Below are 25,225 nucleotides of genomic sequence, written 5' to 3'. Positions count from 1 at the left end.
GCAAAGAGTTGAATGCAACTGAGCACGCATGCCTATAAGTAGTTGAATGTATTTTGTCCCCTTTTATATTTGTTTACTGTGGGAGGGTAAATCCAACATGAGCCACTCCCTCATGGTTGAAACTTTTAAGTCCTCAAAAAGTGTAAGTGTAATGGGAAGCCAATATTTTACCAGCTTTATTTTTATTTCCACAATAGCTGTTTATTTTCCCCAATAGACAAGTCACTTTCTAGGGGTGCCACATCCTTTCTTATCTTTTTGAGAATTTTAATAATGTTTAAAGTTTCTTATGATTTTCTCTATTCACTCTTTTCCTAACCATTAGGATTTTTTTTTTTTTGAGGGAAATGCACGACAGTCTTTACTTTTAAGTGATTAGCAGTACAATATCAGTACACCAAGTAGTAACATGTAACAAGTTAGTGAACTCTACCATCTAGTAAGTATGAATAAGAGAAACTAAGAGCAGTCCAACACTAGGACCCATTATTCTAATCCTTGGCTGGAAAGGACTATTTTAAGGCTGGCTGCTGTTTCATGTGGGTCACAAATAACTATTTACTACTTTTTCATAGATAAAGACCCTGACTTTTAAGAAAGATTTAGGGAAAAAATATTTTAATCCCTTTCTTTCTTAAGAAAATTGGGTTTTTAAAAACTATCTAAGAGAGAAAAAGTCGGTGTTGATAATATGCTGCTTGAGTGAAAAGGCATAGAAAACACACAACATATATCCATTAAATTTCTAAGAAATATGAGGTAAAAAGATACACTCTTTGGATAAGCTCTAAGCCTGTACAAAGAATCTACCTTTGCGATTCTGCAAAAAGTGAAGGGACCTACTATATAATGTACAGAAATAATTTAATGCCTTTTCATAAGATATAACTCAAGCCTTGCTAAATGAAGCCTCATGTTCCATGAAGGCATTCAAAACGCCAATCCACGGAACAGGCACTTTTTTTCTCCCTCTATCCATTTATGCGGTAGTTCTCATGGATTTCTGGCCGGATGTCGCAGACAAAGGCCAAGAGGTTATCCAAGACTTCATCCCTATTCTGCCGGAAGTAGGTCTGAAGGATGGTCATCTTCTCCTGGGTGTCCTTCTCTACTTCAGTGCTGCAACTGCCATGGGATCCCAGAGCCGCAGATTCCTTGGCCTTGAACTCCTTCTCCCTCTGTAGGCGGTACTGTTCAATTTCAGCCTGGGCTTCTTTTTTGGCCTGCTTCAACCTCCGGTTCTTTCGCTTGCGGGCCTCGGACACCTTCTCGGCGGCCGGCTTCTCCGCCTGGAGCAGCCGCTGGATGCCCTGCGACTGACTGGTCGTGGCTATGGCGATGGCGCCGGCGGCTGCGACCTAGGGTTTTTTTTATTTGTTTGTTTCTTTGTACAGTGTTGTGGCTCTCTTTTCTAGTGTTGGTTTTCTTTAAGTATTTGGCAAGTTCTGCTCAAATGTTCAGGTCTGTCTTTGAGAGTCTCTGATGGATCCTTCTTGAATGTTTTTATTTACTGAGAAGTATCATTATTCTCTGTGGAGCCAGGATAAGACATTGCTAGGCAGGGTATACTTTGTGGTTAGTTTGGGGTACTGGGGCTCCTGTTTCTGCTGGTGTTACCAACCATCCAGCACTTCTCTGGCCAAGGAGTCTTACAGTCACTGTTCTTACCTGGTGCTTGATACATCTATCTTTGCTTGCCTCCGGTGGAAAGAGAGGAAGTTGGTCATCTTTTTGCTTCACATGAATCCCCAAACCAATCATCCTGATAAGTTTCTCTCCCGCTCCCCAGATCTGTCACTTTGATGGACAGACACCCAGGGACCCTCCACCTCTCACAGTGATGTCCTCCTGCCTGTATTTTGTCCTTTGGTTTCCTCTGTCGACCTCATCCTGCCTGACTTCCACTTTTGAGAGATTCCTTATGGCTTCTGATTCAACAGGGTATTATTTTTTGCTTTCTGGAACTATTATGAATTTATTTAAAGATTTGCTTTATTTTACCTCTGTTGTTTGAGGTAGGAGACAGAAGCAGTGTACACAGGTGGCAGTCTGACATCTTGGACTTAGTGGCTCCTGAGAACCTTTCTGTTGTCCTGATGCTGAAAGCTGACTTGGCTCAGCATGGAATTCTTGAGTCACAATCATTTTCCCTCAAAACTCTATAGAACAGTATCCCACTGTGCTTTAACATTTAGTTCTTCTTGTGATAATTCTGATGTTCTGATTTCTGACTCATTCTTTTTAGGTAACCTGTGTCTTTTTCCCCCCTATTGTAATGTTTTCTTGTTCTTTATATTAAAAAATCTTACTAGGATATGTATACGTATGGAAACTTTTGTGTTACTTTTGCCTCGTTAAGTTAACTTAAAATTATGTGATTCAAGAGTTAAGGCTTCCTTCACTTCAAGGAAAAATTAATTTCTGAAATCAATTAACAGTACATGAGTCTACTCCAGTCTTTATTCTGTCCCATCTATCTTGACGTCAGTAATCCTATACTGTATTGATTATACAATATATTGTCCAACTTTGCTTTTTCAAAATTCTAGGTCCTTGGTGCTTCCATATGAAATTTAGGAATAGCATATCCATTTCAACAACCAAGAAAGTTTGCTGAAATTTTTATTGAGATTAATTTGAGGGTGGAATTCACGTTTTAATAATTTTGAATCTTCTGATTCATGACCATGGTATATCTCTTCACTTGGTTAGGTCTTTAATTTCTTTTAACAGTGTTTTGTAGTTTTTAGTGTACAGATCTTCCACATATATTTTGTCAGAGTATTTCATATTTTTGACACCATAATACATTTAAAAATTTTCTATTTCTAATTGTTCATTGCTATTATATAGAAATATAATTGATTTTAATACATTTTTAGAGCAGTTTTAGGGTCACAGCAAATGCAGTTGACTTTTATATATTGATCATATATCCTTCACTTTGCTAAACTCTAGTAGCTTTTTGGATTTTATATATGATTATGTTGTCTACAAAATAAAGGTAGCTGTACTTCTTCCTTTCCAATATAGTTACCTTTTCCTTCTCTCTTTTCTTTTTTATTTTATCTCTTTGACTGCACTGTGTCTTAGTTGCTGTACACAGGATCCTTAGTTGTGTCATGTGAACTCTTAGTTGCGGCATCTGGGATCTAGTTCCTTGTTCAGGGATTGAACTTGGGCGCCCTGCATTGGGAGCTCGGAGTCTTAGCTAATGGACCACCAGGGAAGTCCCTATTTTTTATTTTTAATCTTTAGTTCATTGAAAGAAGTGATTATTATTTAATGACTGTGTCAAGTTTGCAAAACATTAGTGTAATCAATAAGTAAGCTTATGATATGGATACAAGTGAAAAGTTTTGTCTCATTTGCAATTTGCCGCATAAATTAATGGAGAAAATGTTATAACTTATAAAATTAACACCAATAGTTTTGTAAATTTTATATGTAAAGGGCTGAATCACTGTAATCATGAGGTTCTATTTTTGTTGTTGTTGTTGGCCTCTCGTGGGGCATGTGAGATCTTAGTTCCTTGACCAGGGACTGACCTCTCACCTCTGCATTGGAAATGTGAAGTCATGACAACTAGACTGCCCGGGAAGTACCCCCCATATATATATTTTTTTAATTGTGGTTCTGACTCTAGAAATCGGTTACTCAAAGTATACAGTTTGACTTTAGGAAAAAGATAAACAAATGATAATAAATAAGAGTTTCAAATGTTAGGTTGATTTCTGGACTAGACTAGGCCTGGGAAGGGAAGTCACACTTATGTGAACCGTGAACTTCCAGATGTTCAAGCTGGATTTAGAAAAGTCAGAGGAACCAGAGATCAAATTACCAACATCCATCCGTTGGATCATAGAAAAAGCAAGAGAGTTCCAGAAAAACATCTACTTCTGCTTTATTGATTATGCCAAAGCCTTTGACTGTTTGGATCACAGCAAACTGTGGAAAATTCTTAAAGAGATGGGAACACTAGACCACCTGACCTGCTTCCTGAGAAATCTGTATGTAGGTCAGGAAGCAACAGTTAGAACTGGACGTGGAACAACAGACTGGTTCCAAATAGGGAAAGGAAAATGTCAATGCTGTATATTGTCACCCTGCTTATTTAACTTATATGCAGAGTACATCATGAGAAACGCTGGGCTGGATGAAACACAAGCTGGAATCAAGATTGCCAGGAGAATTATCAATAACCTCAGATATGCAGATGACACCACCCTTATGGCAGAAAGCAAAGAACTAAAAGAGCCTCTTGATGAAAGTGAAAGAAGAGAATGAAAAAGTTGGCTTAAAGCTCAACATTCAGAAAACTAAACTCATGGCATCTGGTCCCATCACTTCATGGCAAATAGATGGGGATACAGTGGCAGATTTTATCTTCTTGGGCTCCAAAATCACTGCAGATAGTGACTGCAGCCATGAAATTAAAAGACACTTGCTCCTTGGAAGAAAAGTTATGACCAACCTAGACAGCATATTAAAAAGCAGAGACATTACTTTGCCAACAAAGGGCTGTCTAGTCAAAGCTATGGTTTTTCCTGTAGTCATGTTGGATGTGAGAGTTGGACCATGAAAGCTGAGCACCGAAGAATGGATGCTTTTGAACTGTGGTGTTGGAGAAGACTCTTGAGAGTCCCTTGGACTGCAAGGAGACCCAACCAGTCTCCGATTTCTCCAGGAAATCGGTCCTGAATATTATTTGGAAAGACTACTGTTGAAGCTGAAACTCCAATTCTTTGGCCACGTGAGGCGAAGAACTGACTCATCTGAAAAGACCCTGATGCTGGGAAAGATTGAAGGTGGGAGGATAAGGGGACAACAGAGGATGAGATAGTTGGATGGTATCACTGACTCAAAGGACATGAGTCTGAATAAACTCCAGGAGTTGGTGATGGACAGGGAGGCCTGGCGTGCTGCAGTCCATGGGGTTGCAAGGAGTTGGACACGACTGAGCAACTGAACTGAACTGAACTGAGGCATGGGAAGGGAAGTCTGGTGTTATGCTTCTTATCTGACATCATTGCTCCATTCAGGAGTGTGGTAGGTTTACTGATGGGTTAAGGGAAGATAACTTCTCTTTCTTGACTTAGTTTACAGTCTAAAACCTCCAGTACTGTGTTGTATAGAAGCAAAGAGGGCTGATATCCTTACCTTTTTCCTGAATTTAAGGAGAAAACATTCAGTATTTTACCATCAGGTATATTTGGTAGCTCTGTTTTTCATAGATGTCCTTCGTCAAGTTGAGAATGTTCCAACTACTCCTAGTTTGCTGGGAGATTTTTTTTTGTTTCGGGAAGAGATGTTCATTTTGGCAAATGTTTTTTATGAATTTGTTGAGATAATCTTATGATTTTTGTTTTTTAGTCTATTAATATGGTAAACTATATTGATTGGTTTTGGAATGTTGAAACAGCCCTGCATTCCTAAGGGTAATGTATTATCTTTTTATATGTTGCTGGTTTCAATTTGATAAGATTTTAATAATATTTGCCTCCAAAAAAAATTTTGCCTCAATATTTATGTGAGATGCTGTTTTGTAGTTTTCTGGTGTTATCTTTGTCTGGTTTTGGTGTATCCAATAATGCTGATGCCGCATTCAGAGAATGAGATGGGAAACACTTCCTCCTTTTTTTCTGGAAGAGTTTGTGTAGAATTGGTATTATTTCTTCCTCCAAAGTTTGGTAGAACTTACTAGTGAAGCCATGTGGACCTGAAGTTTTCTTTGTGGGAAAGTTAAGTAAATTCATTGTCTTTAATAAATATAGAATTATTCCAGGTTATATGTTTCTTTTTGAGCTTTAGTACTCAGTGTCTTTTAAAAATATTGTCCATTTCATCTACATTGTCAAACTTATTGGCATACCATCTTGTTTATAATGTTCGCCACATCAGCCACCTTTACCATTCTTTTTTAAAAATAGTTTTATTCATTTATTTGTTATTTTTGATTGTGCTGGGTCTTTGTCACTGCTTGGGCTTTTTTTTTTTCTTCTCTAGTTGCAGTGAGCAGGGGCTACTCTTTAGTTGTGATGTGTGGGCATCCCATTGACATGACTTCTCTTGTTTTGGAGCACAGGTTCTAGAGCATAGGCTCAGCTGGGCTTATCACTACGTGACATGTGGGATCCTCCCAGACCAGGGATCCAACCTGTGTCTCCTGCAGTGGCATGTGGATTCTTTACCACTGAGCCACCAGGTAAGCTCCACCTTTATCATTCTTGATATTGATCATTTGCATTTTATTTTTTTTCCTGATCTGTTCTATCTAGAGGATTGTACATTTTGTTGATCTTCTGATTTTATTGATTTTAGTTGAAGCATGTGGGATCTAGTCCCCTGATCAGGGATTGAACCTGGGTCCCCTGCGCTGGGAGTGCAGCGGCTTAGCCACTGGACCACCAAGGAAGTCCCTCTTTTTCTGTTTTCTGTTTCATTTCTTTTCACTCTGATCTTTAAAATTTCTTGTGCTCACTTTGGTTTGCTCTTCCATTTCTACTTTCTTAAAGTAGAAACTGAGGTCATTGATTTGAGACATTTTTTATTTTCTTTTTTAATTAATTATTTATTGAAATATAGTTGGTTTACAATGTTGCTTTAGTTTCCTGTGCCCAGCAAAGTGACTCAGTTATACATGTATATGTACACATATGCCTTTTTATATTCTTTTCCATTATCGCTTTTTACAGGACAGTGAATACAGTGCCCTGTGCTCTACAGTAGGACCTTGTTGTTGATCTATTATATGTATAACAGTTTATATCTATGGATCCCTAACTCCTAATTTATCCCTCCCCCACTCTCTTTCCCCTCTGGTAACCGTAAGTTTGTTTTCTACAGACGTTTATTATTTTCTAATACGGGCATTTTAGTGCTGTAAATTTCCCTCTATGTGCTCCTTTAGCTGCAGCCCACAAATTTTGATATATTTTAAAAAATATTTATTTACTTGGCTGTGTTGAGTCCTAGTTGCAGCATGTGGGATCCTTGCAGTGCACAGTCTCTTCAATTGTGGCAGTGGGCTTTGTTGCTCCCCAGTATTCAGGATCTTAGCTCCCCGACCTGGAATTGAACCCATGTCCCCTGCACTGCATGGCAGACTTCCAACTACTGGACCATCAGGGAAGTCCCTGATATATATATATATATTTTTTTCTTTTCTTTTTGTTTAACATTCTTTCTTATCTTTTTATTTTATAAATGTACGTGAATTTTTTTTTTTAAGGCTGCACTGCAAAGCTTCCAAGGATCGAACTTGGGCCCTTAACAGTGAAAGTGCAGAGTTCTAACCACTGGACAGCCAGGGAATTATCTATTTCACACACACGCACATGTGTATTTATTTGTTTTTGTCTGCATAGGTCTTCAGTGCTTTGCTTGACTTTCTCTAGTTGCTGTGAGTGAGGGCTACTCTTCACTGTGGTGCAGGGGCTTCTCCTGTTGCAGAGTACAGGCTCTGGGAGAGAGGGGTTCTATAGTTGCAGCACGCAGGCTCAGTAATTGCAACTGGAGGACTTGGATGCTCCATGGCATATGCAGTCTTCCCAGACCAGGGATTGAACCCATGTCCCCTGCATTGGCAGGCAGATTCTTATCCACTGCACCTCCAGGGAAGTCTTATTGTTATTATTTTTAAATTTGTTTGACTGCACTGGGTCTTAGTTGTGGCACGTGGGATCTAGTTCTCTGGTCAGGAATAGGAAATCTGCACTGGGAGTGTGAACCACTGGGTCTTAACCACTGGACCACCATGGAAGCCCCCACACATATATTCTTTAAAGTGTGTTGTTTAGTTTCCAAATATTTGGGGATTTTTCAGGGATCTTTCTGTTACTGATTTATCATTTAATTCTATGTGGTCCAAGAACATACTTGCAATTACTTAAAACTTTTAAGTGATAGAGGCTTGTTTTGTGGTTGAGAATATGGTGTTCCATGGTAAATATTTCATATATATGTGGAACTAAGGTATTGTTCTGTTTTAACCAGCGTGGTTTTGTAATTATTATTTAGTTACAGTTGTAGTAATTTGGAGAGGGTGGAAAAGCTATTGTCTTGACTCAGAAGATGTCTGTTTGATGTCTTCAAGCTCCAAGGGCAGTCTCCGTCACGTTTACCTTTCTGTGTGCTCAGTCGCTCAGTCGTGTCTGACTCTTTGCGATCTCATAGACTGTTGCCCACCAGGCTTCTCTGTCCATGGGATTCTCCAGGCAAGAATACTGGAGTGGGTTGCCATTTCCTTCTCCAGGGGATTTTCCCGACCCAGGTGTCGAACCTGCATCTCCTTATGTCTCCTGTATTGGCAGGCGGATTCTTCAGCACCGAGCCACCTGGGACCCTCACCATATTCCCGGCTCAAACTGAAAGCTCAGCAGACATTGGTTGAATAAATGGATGACACTTAGAAACGGTCCAGTTGTGTTCTGGCTTTTTATTTAAAAAACAAGATTATTGAGTCATGTGAGTGAGTCTTATGCACCTTTGTGTCCCTGCAGGACTTTGTGTGGTGCTTGGCATATCGTGGGCGCTCAAGCAGCATTGATGGCACTGAATGGACCCGAAGAGACACCTACAAAGGCGCCTCCTCTGACTGGTGGGGATTGACATCCACCCCGAGGCAATGACAAGCTACTCTGGTCAGGGCTGGAGAGGTTGTCCTGTCATAAAGCCCCCAAAGACATGATGTCACACACAGACACCGCTTGTGAAAGGGAGGGGCTGTGTGCTGGGCTCCCGGGCGTAGCTGTGCTTCAGTGCCCTTCTCAGTGTGGGAGCCTGAGGGGAGGTGAACAGGCTGCCTGCGCACTGATACAGTCAAAGGATACTCTGCAGATCGCTAACATCCTCAAGGTTGGTAGATCTGGTAAGCAGTTTCAAAAGGCCGCCCTCAGTAAACCACCCAAGCAGGTGATAATTCTCTTGATGACTCCCAGCCTGACTGTTCTGCCTCCCTTCCCATGTGGTGTTCTCTCTTCCCTCCTCTTCTTCTCTGACTCAGGACTCATTTTCTCTCCTCCAAACCTTCGTTCAGAAAAAGTCTGATATCTTGCTTTTTGAAAGGTTACCGAAAGCTTACTGTTGAGTATGTTCAACAGTATTCTCAATATTCTTAGTACCTTCTCAGTATTCTCAGAGAAGGTGGTTCAGTAGGTTTGGTAGTGCCCCGGAGAGAGACGAAATGAGCTGAGGCCCCAGAAAGGCCCCCTGGGTTTGGGGACTAGGAGCTTATTGATGACTTTGGTGAGAGAGGTCTCAGAGGCTGATGGGAACACAGAGTCTGAAGTGGGATGTGGAGTGAGGGAGTGGTGGAGTGAAGCGGAGACATGCACGGCAGAGTCTCTCAAGGAGATGGTGTGAAGGGAAGGGGACAATTAGGATGGCACCTGGAGAAAGGATGTGGGTTGAAGGGACAAGAGCTGGGTGATGTGATTACATATGGACGGGAAGAGAAGGAAAGACAAGTGAGAGAGGGGACCCCCAAACACCAGGTTGTGAGAAGACCAGATGAATGGAGTACAGGAGGGGGTGAGCCCCAGAGAAGGGGGTGCGGTCTCCTCCCCTGAAGAGGAAATGACCTGTGAGAAGCAGAGAATGGAGGAGTCTAGTGGCAGAAAGTCTGGGAACACCCGTCTGATAGAGCCTGTGGGCCCAAGTGAGAGTGAGCAAGGCGGACAAGGGGCTGGAGGTTGAGAGAGAGATTCCCTGACAGTTCCTGTGGAGAATGGGGGACTCAAGGGGAACAGAGGCTCCCCAGGCCATGCTGAGGTCCACCTCACCCTGGAGACCTTGACTTACCCTGGTGTCACTTTATATGCAGCTCAACGCTGAAGGTGGGATTCTAGACAGAGAGGGTGCTTTCGAAAGGCTAGGGAATCTCCCCCTGTCCTCCCAAGATTATTCCAAATCTGCTGCATAACACCAAAAATACTTTAAACTGGTGGTAGTTTTTAATCATTTTTATTTACTATTATAATTAGCCGCCTACCCCCTGCGGTCATTTTACATCAGATGATCAGTAGAGCTGTACTTTTTCCCTTAATCCTCTCCCAACCCACCCTCCCCATCCTGACCCCTACTTTTCCAGTGGGAGGTGTGAGGTCTTGGGAGAAATTCCTGAGCATTTTCCAAGCTCCGAGTACTAACCCACTCCATCGTCCTGAGTTTAGCCTCAAACTGAAACCGGCAGGCTTTCCCTTGGATGAACCCTGCTGGTGGGGGTCCTGCCATTCCCCCAGCTGCCTCTGGCTCATTGCAATCCCCGCCAGCCACAAAGTAAAGGAATATCAGGCCCCTGGGGCAACATGATGCACTGACTGATACCCATCTTCTCTCCTTAGACTGAAAATGGTGTTTGGTCTGTGCAGCCAGAGAGAGAGGTAAAGTTTACGTGGGCCCTGTTATCATACCCTCATCAACCAGGAAAGGGGACCCTCTCACTGGGTCCCACGAGGAAGGGGTTTTGTATGGCCCTTTTCTTGACGGTTACAGCGTCTCTGGGACTCAGGGTCAGAGTGGAGAGCCTGGGACGTGCCTCTGTGTGTGTGTGTTTGTGTGTGCATGTGTGTGTGTATATAGACAGGGTGCCAGCATTCTGGCAGTGCCAAGACGCTGTGTTCAAGGGGGTTCTCAGGTGGCCAAATGGTTAGGATTCGGCACTTTCACTGTGGAAGCTCGATCCCTGGTTGGGGAACCATCCCAAGTGCTATTCAGAATGGCCAGAAGAAAACTCTGTTTGTCCCAAGGGAGGTGTTCTTGAAGAGCAAGATGGACAATGGGATATTATTTCTAATCCAGGCTGAAGGACTTGTCAGTCCAGAGGAGAGAGGGAGGGCTTTGGGGGGCTGTGGGCCAAAGAGCTAATACAACCCTTGAACGAACAGCTATGAATGCTGAGCCAAGGCTAAGCCCCTCTCTTCAGGCTGGAGAGGCAAGATGGACCTGTGTAAACAAGAAGGAAAGGAAAAGGGAGTGGGTCAGAGGGGCCGTGTGGGCTCCAGGCTCCAAGTCTGGCTTTCTGAATAAGCAGAGGCACAGTCATGATGGCCAGTCAGCAGGGAGCCTGGGCTGAGCCCTGTTACAGCTGCGGATTTATTCATCCACACTGTTGATTGGACACATCCTGGTGGAATAGGTGCTGGGGCTTGGACGGGAGAGAAAAACTGTGAGGGCACGAGACCCCAGCCTCACACACTGCTCTGCTTTCCTTCCAGGCTCTATAGTCTCCTCTACGCAATAAATATCTTCATTCTTACAGGTGAGGGCCTGGGTGCTGGGGTGGTCGGGGGAGTGAAGGCAGGGCCCGGGGACTGGGTGCTCGTCTCTGAGCCACTTCAATCTCCAGCTGCTCCCCAGGACTCCCAGAGGCCCCCTCCTGAGATCGCCGTGTGCCTGGCTCCCCAGGGCTGGTCACACTGCTCAGAACCAAGGCTGGCCTTCTTTCTCCCTTTCCTCCCTCTGAACCTCCATGGAGAAGTGGGATTTGAACCTGTGTCTGATCTAAAACCCATGCATCCTCCCCAAAAACTCACAAACCAGCCCCTCAAAACACATATAACCAAGTCATACCCTAGAGCAGTGATCTTCAAATATTTACTTATACCTTTTGAATAACACCACTTCCCTGGTGACTCAGATGGTAAAAAGCGTCTGCCTAAAATGCAGGAGACCAGGGTTAGATCCCTGGGTTGGGAAGGTCCCTTGAAGTAGGAAATGGCAACCCACTCCAGTACTCTTGCATGGAGAATCCCATTGATGGAGGAGCCTGTAGGCTACTGTCCATGGGGTCGCAAAGAGTCGGACACGACTGAGAGACTTCAGTTACTTCTCTTTCACTTTCACTTTTGAATAGCTGTCCCCTCACACATTTGTAAGTTAATGTCTAAAGTCTTTCATCACACATCAAAGTAGTTGAAAAATATACCATTTCTGCCATATTGTACATACTGACATTTAAAAATAATTGTTACTTTTTATGTGTTTTAACTAGTCTGTCTTCATCTCCCTGCAGGCGTGGCATACTACTATTTTCAGGGGTCTGTGGGGAAAACAGCCCCTGTCCATGAGATTGCTGTGGAGTCATCACAGGTGGGGACCTCTGTCAGGGGCTAAGGGGACCGTCATGTAGCACAAAGAGCGGTCATACTGCTTGATCAGAAATGGGTGACCAACTGTGTCTGTGTGTGTGAGGACTCTGGTGAAATTCCCTGTGTTCTCGGCAAAGTGTCAAACAAAGCCCCCCTTTACCACCCCCAATTGCCACCCCCCGCCCAGGGCTGGCTGGCTGGTCACCTCAGGGCTCTGTGGCGTCAGCTCAGCTCAGGGCTCCGGGGCAAGAGCCTAGACGAACCGACAGGAACAGATGACCCCTAATGTGTGAGTAGTCTTGGAACATGGTTCCACATTCATACGTGAAGGGGGTGGTGGTGAGCAGGACAGCTGCCTGGGGTGACATGTCCTCTCGGACACTCCAGGTCCAGGAACCCGTGACTGAAGCCCCTGCTCCCAGCCCTCTGTCAGGAAAACACACATGGAAGCGGGATTTCCACTGAGAGCCACGTGCCGGATGAGGGGTTGCCCCTCTGGTGAAACCTCACAGCATCCCAGCGGCATTGTGTGTGTGTGCTGGAGTACAGCCAGGGAACATGGGACAGTTCCAGGTGAACGATGAAGGGACTCAGCCGTGCATGCACATGTATCCATTCTCCCCGCCTCCCACCAGCAGCTCTCACTTTGTAGGGGAGGAAACTTAGGCTCCCAGAGGGACAGTGACTGGACCCAGGCTGCCCAAGATGACACGCTAGAGTGACATGCCTGGTCCCTGGAGACCTCCTACTCTCCCTCTAGTGTTACAGGGAAGAGAGGATTTTCACAGGGACAAGCTTCTCTGTGGCCCAGCAACATGGAGACGTGTGGGCTACGTAGTTAGGGAGTGACTGCCAGAGGTTGGAGAGCACCTAAGAAGGCCCAGGTGGGCAGGTGCCATAGGCCTTCCCTGATAGCTCAGTGGGTAAAGACTCTGCCTGCAATGCAGAAGACCCCGGTTTGATTCCTGGGTCAGGAAGATCCCCTGGAGAAGGGATAGGCTACCTACTCCAGGACTCTTGGGCTTCCCTTGTGGCTCAGCTGGTAAGGAATCCACCCGCAATGCGGGAGACCTAGGTTTGATCCCTGGGTTGGGAAGATCCCCTGGAGAAGGGAAGGGCTACCCACTGCAGTATTCTGGCCTGGAGAATCCCATGGACTGTATAGGTTTGCAAGGAGTTGGACACCACTGAGCACATTTCACTTTCGGAGACAGAGGATATGTTGCTTCCTTTGTGTGTGTGTGTGTTTTAATTAACCAAACTTTCATTTAAAAAACTTTATTGTCATCAAAGAAATGTGTATACACAGTTTGATGAGTCAAAGTTTTAAGACCTGGAAAAAGTCTGCTGTTTGTCCCAATCCTCTTCACCCACAATTCCCATAGCCCAGGGTGGAAATCTTTCTAGCTTCCAACTTTCTAGCTGAAGCCATTGTTTTTCCCTCTGATGTTCTAAATTAAAACCTTGTCTTGCTTTGTCTTGATTGTTCAGATTTAAACATTATCTAATGAATTATTACAACAAAAGGTGAGGATTAAGCTCTCATAGCAACAGAACACTTACTGCTACCTCCAACACACATTTCACCTCTCTCTAGTCTTCCTCATGATTATATCCTAGGTTTTGGCATTCTAAATGTTTTGAGTAATGACATCTTTAGTTGCTAAAAGTTAAGTATCATTTTTTTTTTTTTTGCTGACTTTTACACCAGTTTGGGTTTTAAATCCCTCTTCCACACAGTGGGCTCTTTTTAATACATTTTTTTAAGATTAGGGAACTACTTAAATAGAGTGAAATCCATTCTTTTTAGCATACAGTTCTGTGAGTTTTGACAGATATATACAACTGTGAAATTGCCAGTATAGCCAAGATACAGAACAGCTCCAGTCAGTTCAGAAAATTCCCCCATACTCACAAATACTCAACCCTTCCCCCGCTCCCAGCCCCTGGCCTCCAGTGAATGGTTTTCTGGCCCCAGAGTTTTGCCTTTGCAAGATGGTCATAGAACTGGAAACATCCCAGTACATAGTCTTTATTTATTTGCCCACACAGCAGGCTTGCGGGATCTCAGCTCCCCGACCAGGGATCAAAGCCAGGCCCCCTGCAGTGGAAGCACAGAGTCCTAACCACTGGACCACAGGGAAGCCCCCAATATGTAGTTTTGAATCTTTCACTGAGCACAGGACACCTAGTTGTGCGTGGTGGTAGTTTGTACCTTCTCGTTACCACGTAGCTGTCCCCTGTATGGAGGTACCACAGTCTATCCACCGACCAGATAAGCAGCATTTGGATTGTTTCTGGTTTTTAGCAGTGCGTGGTGGTAGTTTGTACCTTCTCGTTACCACGTAGCTGTCCCCTGTATGGAGGTACCACAGTCTATCCACCGACCAGATAAGCAGCATTTGGATTGTTTCTGGTTTTTAGCAGTTTCAGATAAAACCACTATAATGTTCTAGTACAAGTTTTGTGTGAACAAAGGTTTTCCATTTAGGTAAACACCTCGCAGGGGAGTTGCGGGGTCATGTGGTAATGTGTACTTAGTTTTCTAGGAAACTGTGAAACTTTCCAAAGTGGCTGGTATCCACTTTGCATTCTCAGCAGCAGTGAATGAAAGGATCCATTGATCCATCTCATTTCCAGGATTTTCCTTTTTTAAAGTCATTCTAATAGGCTTGTGTCGTCATTTTGTTTAGCTCAATATTGAGGGTCTACATTTTAAAACTATGCAAACAGTATTCCTGAGTCATGTAGTATACTATAATCAGTCTTTGTGCATGATTTTTGCCTTTTTCCTCTTTTTTAAACTTTAGTTTTCTCTGTACCTATAATTAATACATCTAAACTCTCTATTAAAAACAATTAATATCCTTGATATACACTTAAGACGAGTTAGGTGGTTTATCAATATGATCATTTTCCTGGGGACATATTTCATGGAGCCCTCCACCCTTTTCCCACATGGACGGACGTCCTTGAGGTCGGAAGCTCAGCTGTCCTGGGATCTCCCTTCACCGTCATGCTGCGGAGTACGTCACTTCTTTCACGTGTGGAGCCCGTGTTATCTTTTATTTTGGGGGCAGCACAACCTACAGACGTGCTGAGGGGTAGTCCTCAGATATTCTTGACGGGTAGTCCTGAGATATTAGCTGTTCGAAAAGGTCTTACTGCATATTTAACTCAGTGTGGCAAGGTACAGAATTTTAGATTAGAAATAATTTTCTCACAGATTTTGAAGATCCTCATTTTCTTCTGGCTTCAAAGGTTGGCGTTGAAAAGTCTGATGAAACTTAATAGACTTCTTTCTTCATATCTCTGGAAGTTTTTAGGTTCTTCTTTTTATCCTAGTATTTCAATATTTACTGATGACATCATCTGGGGTGGGTCTCCTTCATCCATTTTCCTGGACACGTGGTGATTCCTTCTCCTCTACAAACTCAGGTCCTGTATCTTTGGGAAAACTCTCAAAAACTCAAGACTGGTATTTATTTGTGACCTTTCTCTGCCCCCCTAGTTTTTTGACTCTGTTCCTTATTTCAGAAAGATCTGTGATTTAGCTGCTGGACCTCCTGATCTCTCTATTCTGGGAGAAACTCTTTTTCAATTTTATCTTCTACACTCTGATTGGATTTTGAATTCCCATGATCATATTTCTCTTTTTGAAGAATTAGATGTTGTAGGGAGTCCTGGTGGTCCAATGGTTAAGAATCCATCTTCTAATTCAGGGGATGCCAGTTCAATTCCTGGTCGGGGAAGTGTTGTCCCACATGCTGTGGGACAACAAAGCCCATGCCCAGCAACTAGAGAGAAGCCTGTGCACTGAGCTAGAGAGAGAAAAAAAAAGCCCAAGCACCGAAATGAAGAGTCCATGAACCTCAACAGACCCCATGCAGCCAAAATGAAATTTAAAAAAAGAAAAGAAAGAATTAGAGATTATTGTTGGAACATTTGTATTTTAGCACCGATCCTTGTTTTGTGAATGCAGCGTTTTATGTTTCAAGACAGCGATCATTTGTTAGTATGGCGCGTCCTTAAACCCCGTAGTCTAGTGTCTGCAGCATGCACTGACCATGGACCAGTGCAGGACTGAGCCCTTGACAAGTCACCTCAGCCTTCTCTCTTCCTCCTTGTCATACAGCCCATCGGGGAGACCTTAAGGCCAGTGTGGGGGCCGATGGATAAGTGCTACCCCGTGACCACTCAGGTGGGTGAGGGCTGGGCACTCCTCCTCCCCTGGAGTGGGGTGTCTGTCCTGGGCCTCCTCGGTGGGCATGCACGGAAAGAGGATGGGCCAGGCAGGGACGGGCTCCCGGGCACTCTCAGCTGTATGTGACGGCCCCTGTTTCCCTCTGTAGAGACGCAGAGTCAGGAGTAGGAAGAAGCACGACTCTGAGGTAAGTGAGGCCTGGCCAGGAAGGGCCCGGGGCTGGGGGCTGCCACCTGTCCGTGCTCCCCGAGACAGGAAGTCCGTCCAGCGCATGGTCAGGGCCCCAGGGATAGCGGGGGGCTCCTTTAGGAAACCTACAACCCGACCACACCTCGAGCTGAGAAGGGAGGGGCTTCCCTGGAGAAACAAAGAACTACAGACTCCAAGTGTGCACAGCAGGAAGCGCGGGGGAGGGCATCGGACGGCCTTGCTGCCCACATACCGCCCTGGTGCCCCTCTGCAGGCCATGACCCCCAAGGCCATGGGAGGACCGAACAATGCTGCCCCCAAGGAGGAGACTGCTGTCTTGTCTAGGGAAGAGGGTGAGGTGGGGCCCCTGGGGGAGGAAGCAGCCAGCCTCATTCCTGGTGCAAAGCGGGTGACTGAGAAGGAAGAGGTGGCAGGGACCCCAGGATGGCAGGTAAGGAAGCCTGGTGCTCAGCTGGAACACCATCGCCGTGTGGGTCCTACTGGGAAGCCCCCGGGCTCTGCAGGGTGGAGGGGAGAGGCCAGGCCCATGCCACCGTGGCAACGGTTGGGGGAGGCCGGGGCACCCCAAGACCATGGTGTCAAACTGCCATCCCGGTGGAGCAGCAGCTCTGCGTGCAGCTGAGAGGTGCAGTCATTGTCTGAGAGGTGAGGGGATCTGAACCCCGGCCTCCCCCGACTTCCCGTGAACTGAGGCCCGTCTCCCCAGCTGCACAATGTAGAACCTGCCTCATCCCACCCCGTGCCCCTTCTCCCTTCCTAGGAGAACAAGAAGGCCCGAAAGGAGGCGGCCGTGTATGTTTCTGGTAAGACAGCAGACCCCATCCTGTGCAGCGGGACTGCCCTGCTTCCTCATTTCAGGGACCCAGAGGTCACAGATAGCTGAGCTCCCTGGCCCTCCTGGTCGAGGGAGGGGTGGGGACGAAGCCCAGGTAGCCCGATGCCCAGCCTTTCCTGAAGGAGACCACTGCATCCTTCTTCCTTCTTGGCTTGGCAGGACTTGAGGCCACTTCCCTTGGGCTGGAGGAAGGTTTCCTCCTTTTTAGCAATGCTGACCTGTTCTCCTGCCAACAGAGGGTACCCTAGCCCTGGGCAAGGTTCCTTCCAGCAGGGTACTCACAGGGCGTGTCTGTGTGTGCTTTTCAGAGGCTTCCGAGGTGGACATCGTGGAGGAAAGGCCCGGGGGCTGGGTCCCCCAGCCCTTGAAGAAGCTCTGGCTGGGCTGGTTCCCCGCCTCTGACATCCCTAAGACTCAGAGCCACGAGTGACACTGTGTGCAATAAAACCACAGTGGATGCTCCTGCAGGCCCGGCGTCCTCCTCTCAGGGCCTCAGGTTTCTGCAAGCTCAGTGTGGCTTCGTCCACGGCCCCGTCCCAGTCCACTGCTGGAGCCCCGCCTCCCGCCACTAGGCGCAGACGTGGGGATGCTGGAGACTCACGGGGGCCCTGGCTGGTCTTCTGAGTCAGTGCCAAGGGACGGACCAGGTTCCCTGAATGTTGAGACCTGACTGTCATGAAGGCACAACTGGCTTGATTAGCGGCTGGTGCTTCTGACCTGTCTGGGGTCTCCCAGCTCCTAACCTCAATGTGCCAGGGAGTCTGCCTGAGACTCGGGTGAGCAGACAGCTGTTAGAGCCCTTGGGTAGTGTCTGTGTGAGCTCAGTCCAGACCAGACTGGGGGCTGGAGGTGGAGGATGGGTGTCCCTGCCCTTGGCCGGGGCTCCAGGCTTAGAAGGTCTCAGCCTCTGAGTCGGCGCAGGAAGACAGGACTCGGCAGCCATCAGAGGCAAACCTCCTCCTGGCCGAAGGGGAGGCAGAAGCCCAAGGCCACATGGTGGCAGAGCACAGCAAGGATGAGGGCCCGGGTGTCCTCCTCTGAGCTCTGCAGGGCCTCCTTCAGCTCCGCCATCCCACTGTCACAGGACCCAAGGTTGACCCTGTCCCCACGGCACACCTGCGGTCCACAGGGGCTCATTCCCGGCCCCTGCCTAGCCTCCCGAGAGCCCGGCCTCACCTGGCCACTCAGAGGATGGAGCCCAGGTTGGAGCCGAGCTCTAGCGTGGCCGTGAGTGGCAACTCCGACTGGGCAGGGGCTGGGGGATGAGTGTCCTAAGGGGCAGGGAAAGGGGGCCCATCCTATAAAGAGGCCCAGGGAGGTGGCTCCCTCCTGGGAAGAGCTCCGGCCTCAAGAGACTGAGCGCTCTGGGCTCCCCCGGCATATCTTCCCAGTCCTGCCCCCACCTTCTGGGGCCGCAGACTTGAGGTGCTGGCTGAGGTCTGTGGAGCCAGGTGGCTGTGACTAGGCCTGAAATGTGGGTGTGAGAGCTGTTGGGGCCCCTTATTGCATGGGGCCTGAAGTCTCTCCCCAGCCTACGTGAGCTCGTCCCTGCAGAAGCCAGGAGCTGTTTATATAGGCTCGGTCACTACACCCAGCAACCGAGGTTGGGTCTCCCAGGGTGTCTGGGTGTAAGCCTCAGTACACCCATCTCACAGTACACCCTGCTACACCTTCAGAGCCTCAGTACACCCATCTGTTAAATGGGGTCAAATACCAGGTAAGGATGATTCAGTCTGGGGGTGGGGACTGGTTTTGGGGAGACTGCTGAGGCTACATGTCTGCCAGGGTATGGTCAGGGGCCCCAGCTGGGACTCAAGTCAGGATGGAGCCACCAGGCAGTGGTTTATTGAACATCAGGGCTACCGCTGAGGTTGGGGGCTGGGTGCCTGCCTCTAGCGGGGCACCGCACACAGCTGGTACGGGCCTGGGGTCACCAGGAAGGCAAAGACACCGTGGTCGCTGGGGCGGGGCTGCCCGGCAGGCACGGCGAAGCTGAAGCGCTGCAGGAGGCTGGTGAAGAAGAGGAAGAGCTCCATGCGGGCCAGGGGCTCCCCGAGGCACGCGCGGCGGCCTGTGGGCGGGCACGGGGGCTCTGTGAGCCTGGGCTCTACCCCCCCAAGATCCCCTCAGGGAGGGCAAGCAAACCGAGCACCCCCCAGCCCCAAGGTACCTGCGGAGAAGGGTATGAAGGCCTCCTGCTTGACGAAGCGGCCCTCGGCATCCAGGAAGTGCTCCGGGTGGAAACGGAAGGGCTTCTCCCAGACGGTCTCATCCTTCAGCACTGACGACAGGTTGGTGATGAGTGTCGTCCCCTGGTGGCAAATGTCTGGCATGGGTGAGGTCTCGATCGGAGGCGGGGGGGCGGGTGCCCAGACCCCTGCCACCAAACACATGTGGGCGCACACACATGCCTGGCACACACCTGGACTCAAGTAACCGCAGCCCAAAGGTTTCTCAGCACCGTCCCCGTCCCCATGGCAGGTGTCCTTACTGCCCCTCTGCACGGGCTCCGCCAATACTGTGACATGGTCTAGTTTGTCTTCCCTGCCCGGCCAGGGAATCAGAGGGACAGAGCCAGCCCTGCTCCGCCCTCCTCTCCACGCCCACTCAGGCTGGGACATTCGGCACCTGCGGCCATGAGGACGGGGTGGCTCGGATTCCAGTCCTGGCCACAGCTGGCAACACTCACACTGGGGATACCAGGTGGAAGGTGGTGCGGAGCCAGGGTTGGGAGATCTGCAGGCCTACCTTTGGGATGTGGAAGCCCTGCAGCTCGATGTCACGGGATGTCATGTGGGGCACTCCCAGGGGGATGATGTCCGCAAAGCGTTGCACCTCATGGACCACGGCCACAGTGAAGGGCATGAGGGCCTGATCCGCGATTTCTGGTCGCCTCACCTGCCCTATCACCTCATCGATTTCCTGTTGGACCCGTCCTGGAGAACAAGCGGGTCAGACCCAAGGGCTGGGCTCCCGCCTCCTCCCGCCGCCACTCTGAGGAGGGCGCTGTGACGTCTGCGCTGGGGCTCAGCCTCTGCGCAGAACTGCTGCTGGGGCCAAACCAGCTGAGCTCAGGGGCTTCGGGCTGGCCCCGTCCTACCTCGCCCCTCCACCCCCCACTCCGGGCTAGACTCACGCTGCACGTCTGGATGCAGGATCATGAGGAGGAGGGCCCAGGCCAGTGTGGTCAAGGTGGTGATCATCCCGGCGGAGAACAGGTCGGCCACCACCAGGCGCAGGTTCCCATCATTGAAGCTGCTCTCGGGGTTCCCCTTGGCCTGGGTCACACCGGGAAGGTAAGCCCAGGGACAGAGGTGAAGTCCCCAGATGGCTTCCCACTCTGCTCCGGTCAGCCCAGGTATCTAATCCCTGGGTGATACACAGGCCTGAGTTTGCCTCCTGGGCCCTCAACACACATCCCTGTCCTGATCACCTTACCTCCTTCACCTCATCCAGGAAGGCGTCGGTCAGGTGTCGGGGTGGCTGGGTCGGGTCCCGGGTCATCTTCTGCTCAGCGATCAGCTCATCAATCAGGGCCATGAAGGCCTTCTGCCCCGGGAAGACCTTGGCGGCCAGCCCTCGGATGCGCAGGAGCGATGGCACAGCTTCCACCACCTGTGTGGGTCACAGCCGTGGGGCCCTGGGACCGCCTGGTGCTCAGGTGCTCACCAGTCAGGCCCCAGCTTCCTCCAGTGTCCCCACCATCGACCTTGTTCCTCCCTAGGTTCAGACCCTGCCGCTCTCTCCTGGCCCTGAGCCCAGAAATAGAAACCTAAAATGTATATATTAATGGGTACCGCTGCCTTCCAGTGAGAGTCCTCCCTCCCCTAAGTTCGCTGACCCTCGCCGGGCATCTCACATCTGGAGTGTCTGCCATCTCCTCACTTCCAAGCCTTTTCCTTGCTGGTGCCTTTTACCGGAAAGCCCTTCTGCCCCCGGGGCGGGGGGACCCGTTGGAGGACCGAGGCCGCCTCTACGGAGATCCCTTCCCGCACCTGGCGCACTAAGCTAGCTTCTTCTTTCAGCATATCCTCCGTCACGTCCAACAGCTTGACGATGCGAGGATCCTTGTACTCGAAGCGGCACCCGAAGGTCAGGGAGGCGATCACGTTGCTCACTGCTTTATTCAGGAGGTCTTTGGGGCTAAACGGGCGTCCTGGAAGGGGACGGTGCACGGTAGGGCGTCGCCTCCATCTCTTCTTTCCCAGGCCTCTCCAAATCTCCCAGACCTCCATGTGCCTCTGCCCCAGCACTCACTCACCGGCCTGGTCGGCGAAGGCGGCACAGAGGCACGAGGCCTCCTCGGTCACCCACTGCTCCAGTGACTTCTTCCCCAGGCCGAAGTTGCGCAGGGTGGACAGGGAGAAGCGCCGCTGCTCCCGCCACGCGTTCCCATAACGCGCCAGGATTACTCCTGGGGGCGGGGCGGGCACGTGGGCGTGGCTCAGGTCTGGCCCCGCCCCGCTCGGGGCTCTGCTCACATCCCCCTACCCGCCCTTTAGAGAAATTCTCGCTGCTGCCCCACCCACACTGGCCTCGCCCTCCCCTCCCAAATCCCGCCCACTTTGACACCCCCTTCCATCTGAGGACTGGTCTCATTTGCTGGAGTCCCACAATGCTCCCCGAGTCTCCCCTGCTAGGGGCAAGTCGTGTCTCCACTTTTTATTTTGCCCACCGAGACCCCGTCTGCCACGTGGGGAATGTGCTGGCCAGGCCCTGCCCTGCTCACCCCTGACTTTGTCCTCTTTCCTGCCCACCCGGTTGTCCCCTTCGTGCTCGCAATGGCCCTGGACCGCCCTGTCTTAACAAGGCCCCCGCCCTCTGCCTCATCCAATTTCTCCTTCCCCCAACGCTTGGCACAGTCTCCTTTCTCCACCTGCCGACCCCTCAAATTCGTTGGCTCTTTCCTGCACCGAATGTCCGCGACCCTGCCTCTGCCTGCAGGGACGCGGCCTGCCCTCTCCGCTTGCCTTCGGCGCGCGGCCCGTAACCCAGGTGCTCGTAGACAGCCGGAGGTGGACGGTCGGAAGTGTCCTGGCTGCGGTACACCAGCGCCTCGCGCACTGCCTCCAGCCCGTTGAGCACGACTACAGGCGTCCAGACCTGCTGCAGGCTGAACACGTTCCCAAAGCGGCGCCGCAGCTGCAGGCCAAAGGTCGAGGGTGTTTGGCAAGCCCAGGCCCCGCCAGGCTGTGGGCCCAGCCTCCTGGCATTAGCCTTGTGGCATGTCTGGGTCCCCCTCCAGCAGCGAGCAACTGCAAGGACTTTATCTAGTCTTGTGAGCCCCAGGGGGTTACATCCACTCGTTTTGAGGATCTCAAGTTGGATCAGACCATCCTACTCATAGACCCACCTATGACTGTGCAAGGGTCACCAAAATGGTCAGTAGGCCAAGTTAGCATCCTATTTTTCAGGTGAAGAAACTGAGGTTCATAGAGGGAAGCAGGGAGGCCCAAGATCTCATGGAGGCAAAAGATTTGAACTGTGCCCCTCTCAACCTCAACTTTCCTGATTTAAATAGGGCTCATGACCAAACTCCTCTCCCCCATTCTCAAGACCTTCCCTCCCAACGTTACCCTCAGGGACTCAGGCTCACATAATTAAAGAACTGGCCAGCTGAAGCCCCAGCCCGTCACCTTGCTGTAAAACCCCCCAGCCCCTGGCCTTGTCCTCTCTGACCTCTGTTTGGAAAATCCAAACTGTTCTCGGGCCCTGAACAAACGCCCTCCCTCAGGAAGCCTCTCAAACCCGCCTCCTCTTCGAGGCCCGGTTCATCTTCCGCCCTGTGGCTTCACCCAGCGCCCACTGTCCGCTGCTCGGTGGGGCCCTAGGACCACCGCTGCGCACTCCCCAGCCCTCCGTCCTCACCTGGCTAAAGCTGGGACGCGGGTCCTCGAAGTCCACCTGCAGCAGGTTACCCAGCACGGGCAGCGGCGTGGGGCCTGGTGGGTAGCGTGCGGCCCAACGTGAGCGCCGGTGCATCAGGTCCAGCAAGAGCGAGAAGATGAGCACGGCCACGGCCAGGGTCCCCAGCGTGTCCCCAGACAGCAGCCCCATGGCTGCCTCCATGTGCGCTGGGTTCCTCACCACACCGGCACCGGGGACCAGGCCAGCAGGGCACTCCCACTGCACCTCCAGAGCTCCACGAGTCTGGGGCCTCTTTATAAAGGGGCGGAGAAGCGGCCTTTGCCCTCTGCCCTGAGGTATCTTGTCAGGGGTTAGGCTGCCAGAGGGCACAGAGAGGAGTCAAAGAGAGTCAGGTGCCCGGGTGGCCAGTGTCCGTCACGTGTACTCTCCACGTGCTTCTGGAGGGTGGCTGGAGATCCCAAGAAGCTCCCCTCCCCCAGCCTGACTCCCCTGCTCGGCAGATTTGAAGCAAGTATCCAGGGTCTTGGGAATGGGTTCTGCCACCCACCTGTCACCTGTCACCCTCTAATGTGGTCACAGCCTCGTTCCCAGAACTTGTCCCTGTCCTCCTCCTGAGTGGCCTTCACCTTCCAAGTACGTTACTGGTCCTTGCCCCGTGCTGGAGGGAGGACCTAATGATCAGAGGGACCACCGATAAAGTTCTTGGTGTCCCCTCACTTCCCACTAGGACACTCAACACACACACAATCACACACTCAGAAACCACATTCACACATATTCACATAGTGACTAGCCCATGCTCACACGCCTATCTACACACCCACAAAACCACATCCATGAACGCCTGTGTCACCACTTTCCACTCACAGAGACCCAGCATCAACGTCTCTAGTTCTCACTGGCTGCCTGGACTCCCCGGCTTCCCTACACCTCGAGGCTGCTCACGGTGATGCCGGCACCTTCACGTGGCTGTCTGCTGCCTCAGTTTCCACCTGTTGTGGCGGTGGGAAGGTTGAATCTGGGGGTAGGGAGGCAGCAGGATTGTTTTCAGAGTTCCCTAATCAACCTGACCAGCCAGTTTGGTTGCCCAGAGGCCCTTTCCTAAGTTTGTTAGAAATTGGTCCTTGGACTTTCCAGTTCTTGTGGCCTTGAGGTGATGAATTTCCTCATGTAGGTGTCTATTTCCTGACTTGGAAAAATGTAAGCTGGGCACTTTACTTTGTTGATTGGGCTGCCAGTAAGCTCACGGTACTAGGATGGCTTAGCATAGGCTGTGACTGTCCTTAGGGAAGTGGGCCTGCTTCCTCCTGCTAAATTTGTCCTTCAGTTCAGTCACTCAGTCATGTCCAACTCTTTGGAACCCATGGACTGCAGCATGCCAGGCCTCCTTGTACATCACCAACTCCCGGAACTTGCTCAAACTCATGTCTATATCAAGTCGGTGATGCCATCCAACCGTCTCATCCTTTGTCATCCCCTTCTCCTCCTGCCTTCAGTCTTTCCCAGCATCAGAGTCTTTTCAAGTGAGTCAGTTCTTCCCATCAGGTGCCCAAAGTATTGGAGCTTCAGCTTCAGCATCAGTCCTTCCAATGAATAGTCAGGGTTGATCTCCTTTAGGATTGATTGGTTTGATCTCCTTGCTATCCAAGGGACTCTCAAGGGTGTTCTCCAACACCACAGTTCAAAAGCATCAATTCTTCAGTGCTCAGCTTTCTTTATAGTCCAACTCTCACATCCATACATGACCACTGGAAAAACCATAGCTTTGACTAGACGGAGCTTTGTCAGGAAAGGAACATCTCTGCTTTTTAATATGCTGCCTAGGTTGGTCATAGCTCTTCTTCCAAGGAGCAAGAGTCTTTTAATTTCATGGCTGCAATCACCATCTGCAGTGATTTTAGAGCCCCAAAAAATAAAGTCTCTCACTGTTTCCATTGTTTCCCCATCTATTTGCCATGAAGTGACGGGACTGGATGCCATGATCTTAGCTTTTTACATGTTGAGTTTTAAGCCAGCTTT

The 25,225-nt window shown here is 49.5% G+C and overlaps 3 protein-coding genes across 7 annotated transcripts; 1 reads left to right on the top strand and 2 right to left on the bottom strand.

Moving 5' to 3' along the window:
* Nucleotides 1–690: 690 nt before the first annotated feature.
* LOC122423111 (V-type proton ATPase subunit G 1-like) lies at nt 691–1,684 on the bottom strand. The gene is made up of 2 exons (XM_043439895.1): nt 1,669–1,684; nt 691–1,330 (listed from the first exon to the last, which is right to left on the bottom strand). Exons 1-2 carry the CDS (start codon nt 1,682–1,684, stop codon nt 972–974), a joined length of 375 nt encoding a protein of 124 aa, XP_043295830.1. The 3' UTR covers nt 691–971.
* A 6,850-nt stretch (nt 1,685–8,534) lies between these two features.
* LOC122423708 lies at nt 8,535–17,805 on the top strand. Of its 2 annotated transcripts, none has more exons than XM_043441007.1 (9): nt 8,535–8,856; nt 10,344–10,382; nt 11,217–11,260; nt 12,014–12,090; nt 16,225–16,290; nt 16,442–16,480; nt 16,757–16,933; nt 17,264–17,306; nt 17,647–17,805. In XM_043441007.1, exons 2-9 carry the CDS (start codon nt 10,351–10,353, stop codon nt 17,766–17,768), a joined length of 600 nt encoding a protein of 199 aa, XP_043296942.1. In that variant the 5' UTR covers nt 8,535–8,856; nt 10,344–10,350; the 3' UTR covers nt 17,769–17,805. The 2 variants fall into 2 exon arrangements, with proteins under 2 accessions (XP_043296942.1, XP_043296943.1); XM_043441008.1 differs by having other exon boundaries at nt 8,535–8,869.
* Nucleotides 17,806–19,161: 1,356 nt separating this feature from the next.
* Nucleotides 19,162–24,634, bottom strand: LOC122423707 (cytochrome P450 2D14). Of its 4 annotated transcripts, none has more exons than XR_006264204.1 (9): nt 23,207–23,552; nt 22,309–22,480; nt 21,600–21,752; nt 21,334–21,494; nt 20,777–20,953; nt 20,475–20,616; nt 20,087–20,274; nt 19,509–19,715; nt 19,162–19,348 (listed from the first exon to the last, which is right to left on the bottom strand). XR_006264204.1 is itself a non-coding variant. In XM_043441006.1 (9 exons), exons 1-9 carry the CDS (start codon nt 23,405–23,407, stop codon nt 19,231–19,233), a joined length of 1,515 nt encoding a protein of 504 aa, XP_043296941.1. In that variant the 5' UTR covers nt 23,408–24,634; the 3' UTR covers nt 19,162–19,230. The 4 variants fall into 4 exon arrangements, 3 of the variants coding, with proteins under 3 accessions (XP_043296941.1, XP_043296938.1, XP_043296939.1); XM_043441006.1 differs by having other exon boundaries at nt 19,162–19,409; nt 19,509–19,650; nt 23,207–24,634; XM_043441003.1 differs by having other exon boundaries at nt 19,509–19,650; nt 23,207–23,551.
* Between the last annotated feature and the right edge of the window lie 591 nt (nt 24,635–25,225).

The sequence above is a fragment of the Cervus canadensis genome, chromosome 21 (genome assembly GCF_019320065.1).
Source record: "Cervus canadensis isolate Bull #8, Minnesota chromosome 21, ASM1932006v1, whole genome shotgun sequence".
NCBI lineage: Eukaryota > Metazoa > Chordata > Mammalia > Artiodactyla > Cervidae > Cervus > Cervus canadensis.
Note: the sequence above shows the minus strand (reverse complement) of the source record. Positions and strands in the feature narration are given on the sequence as shown.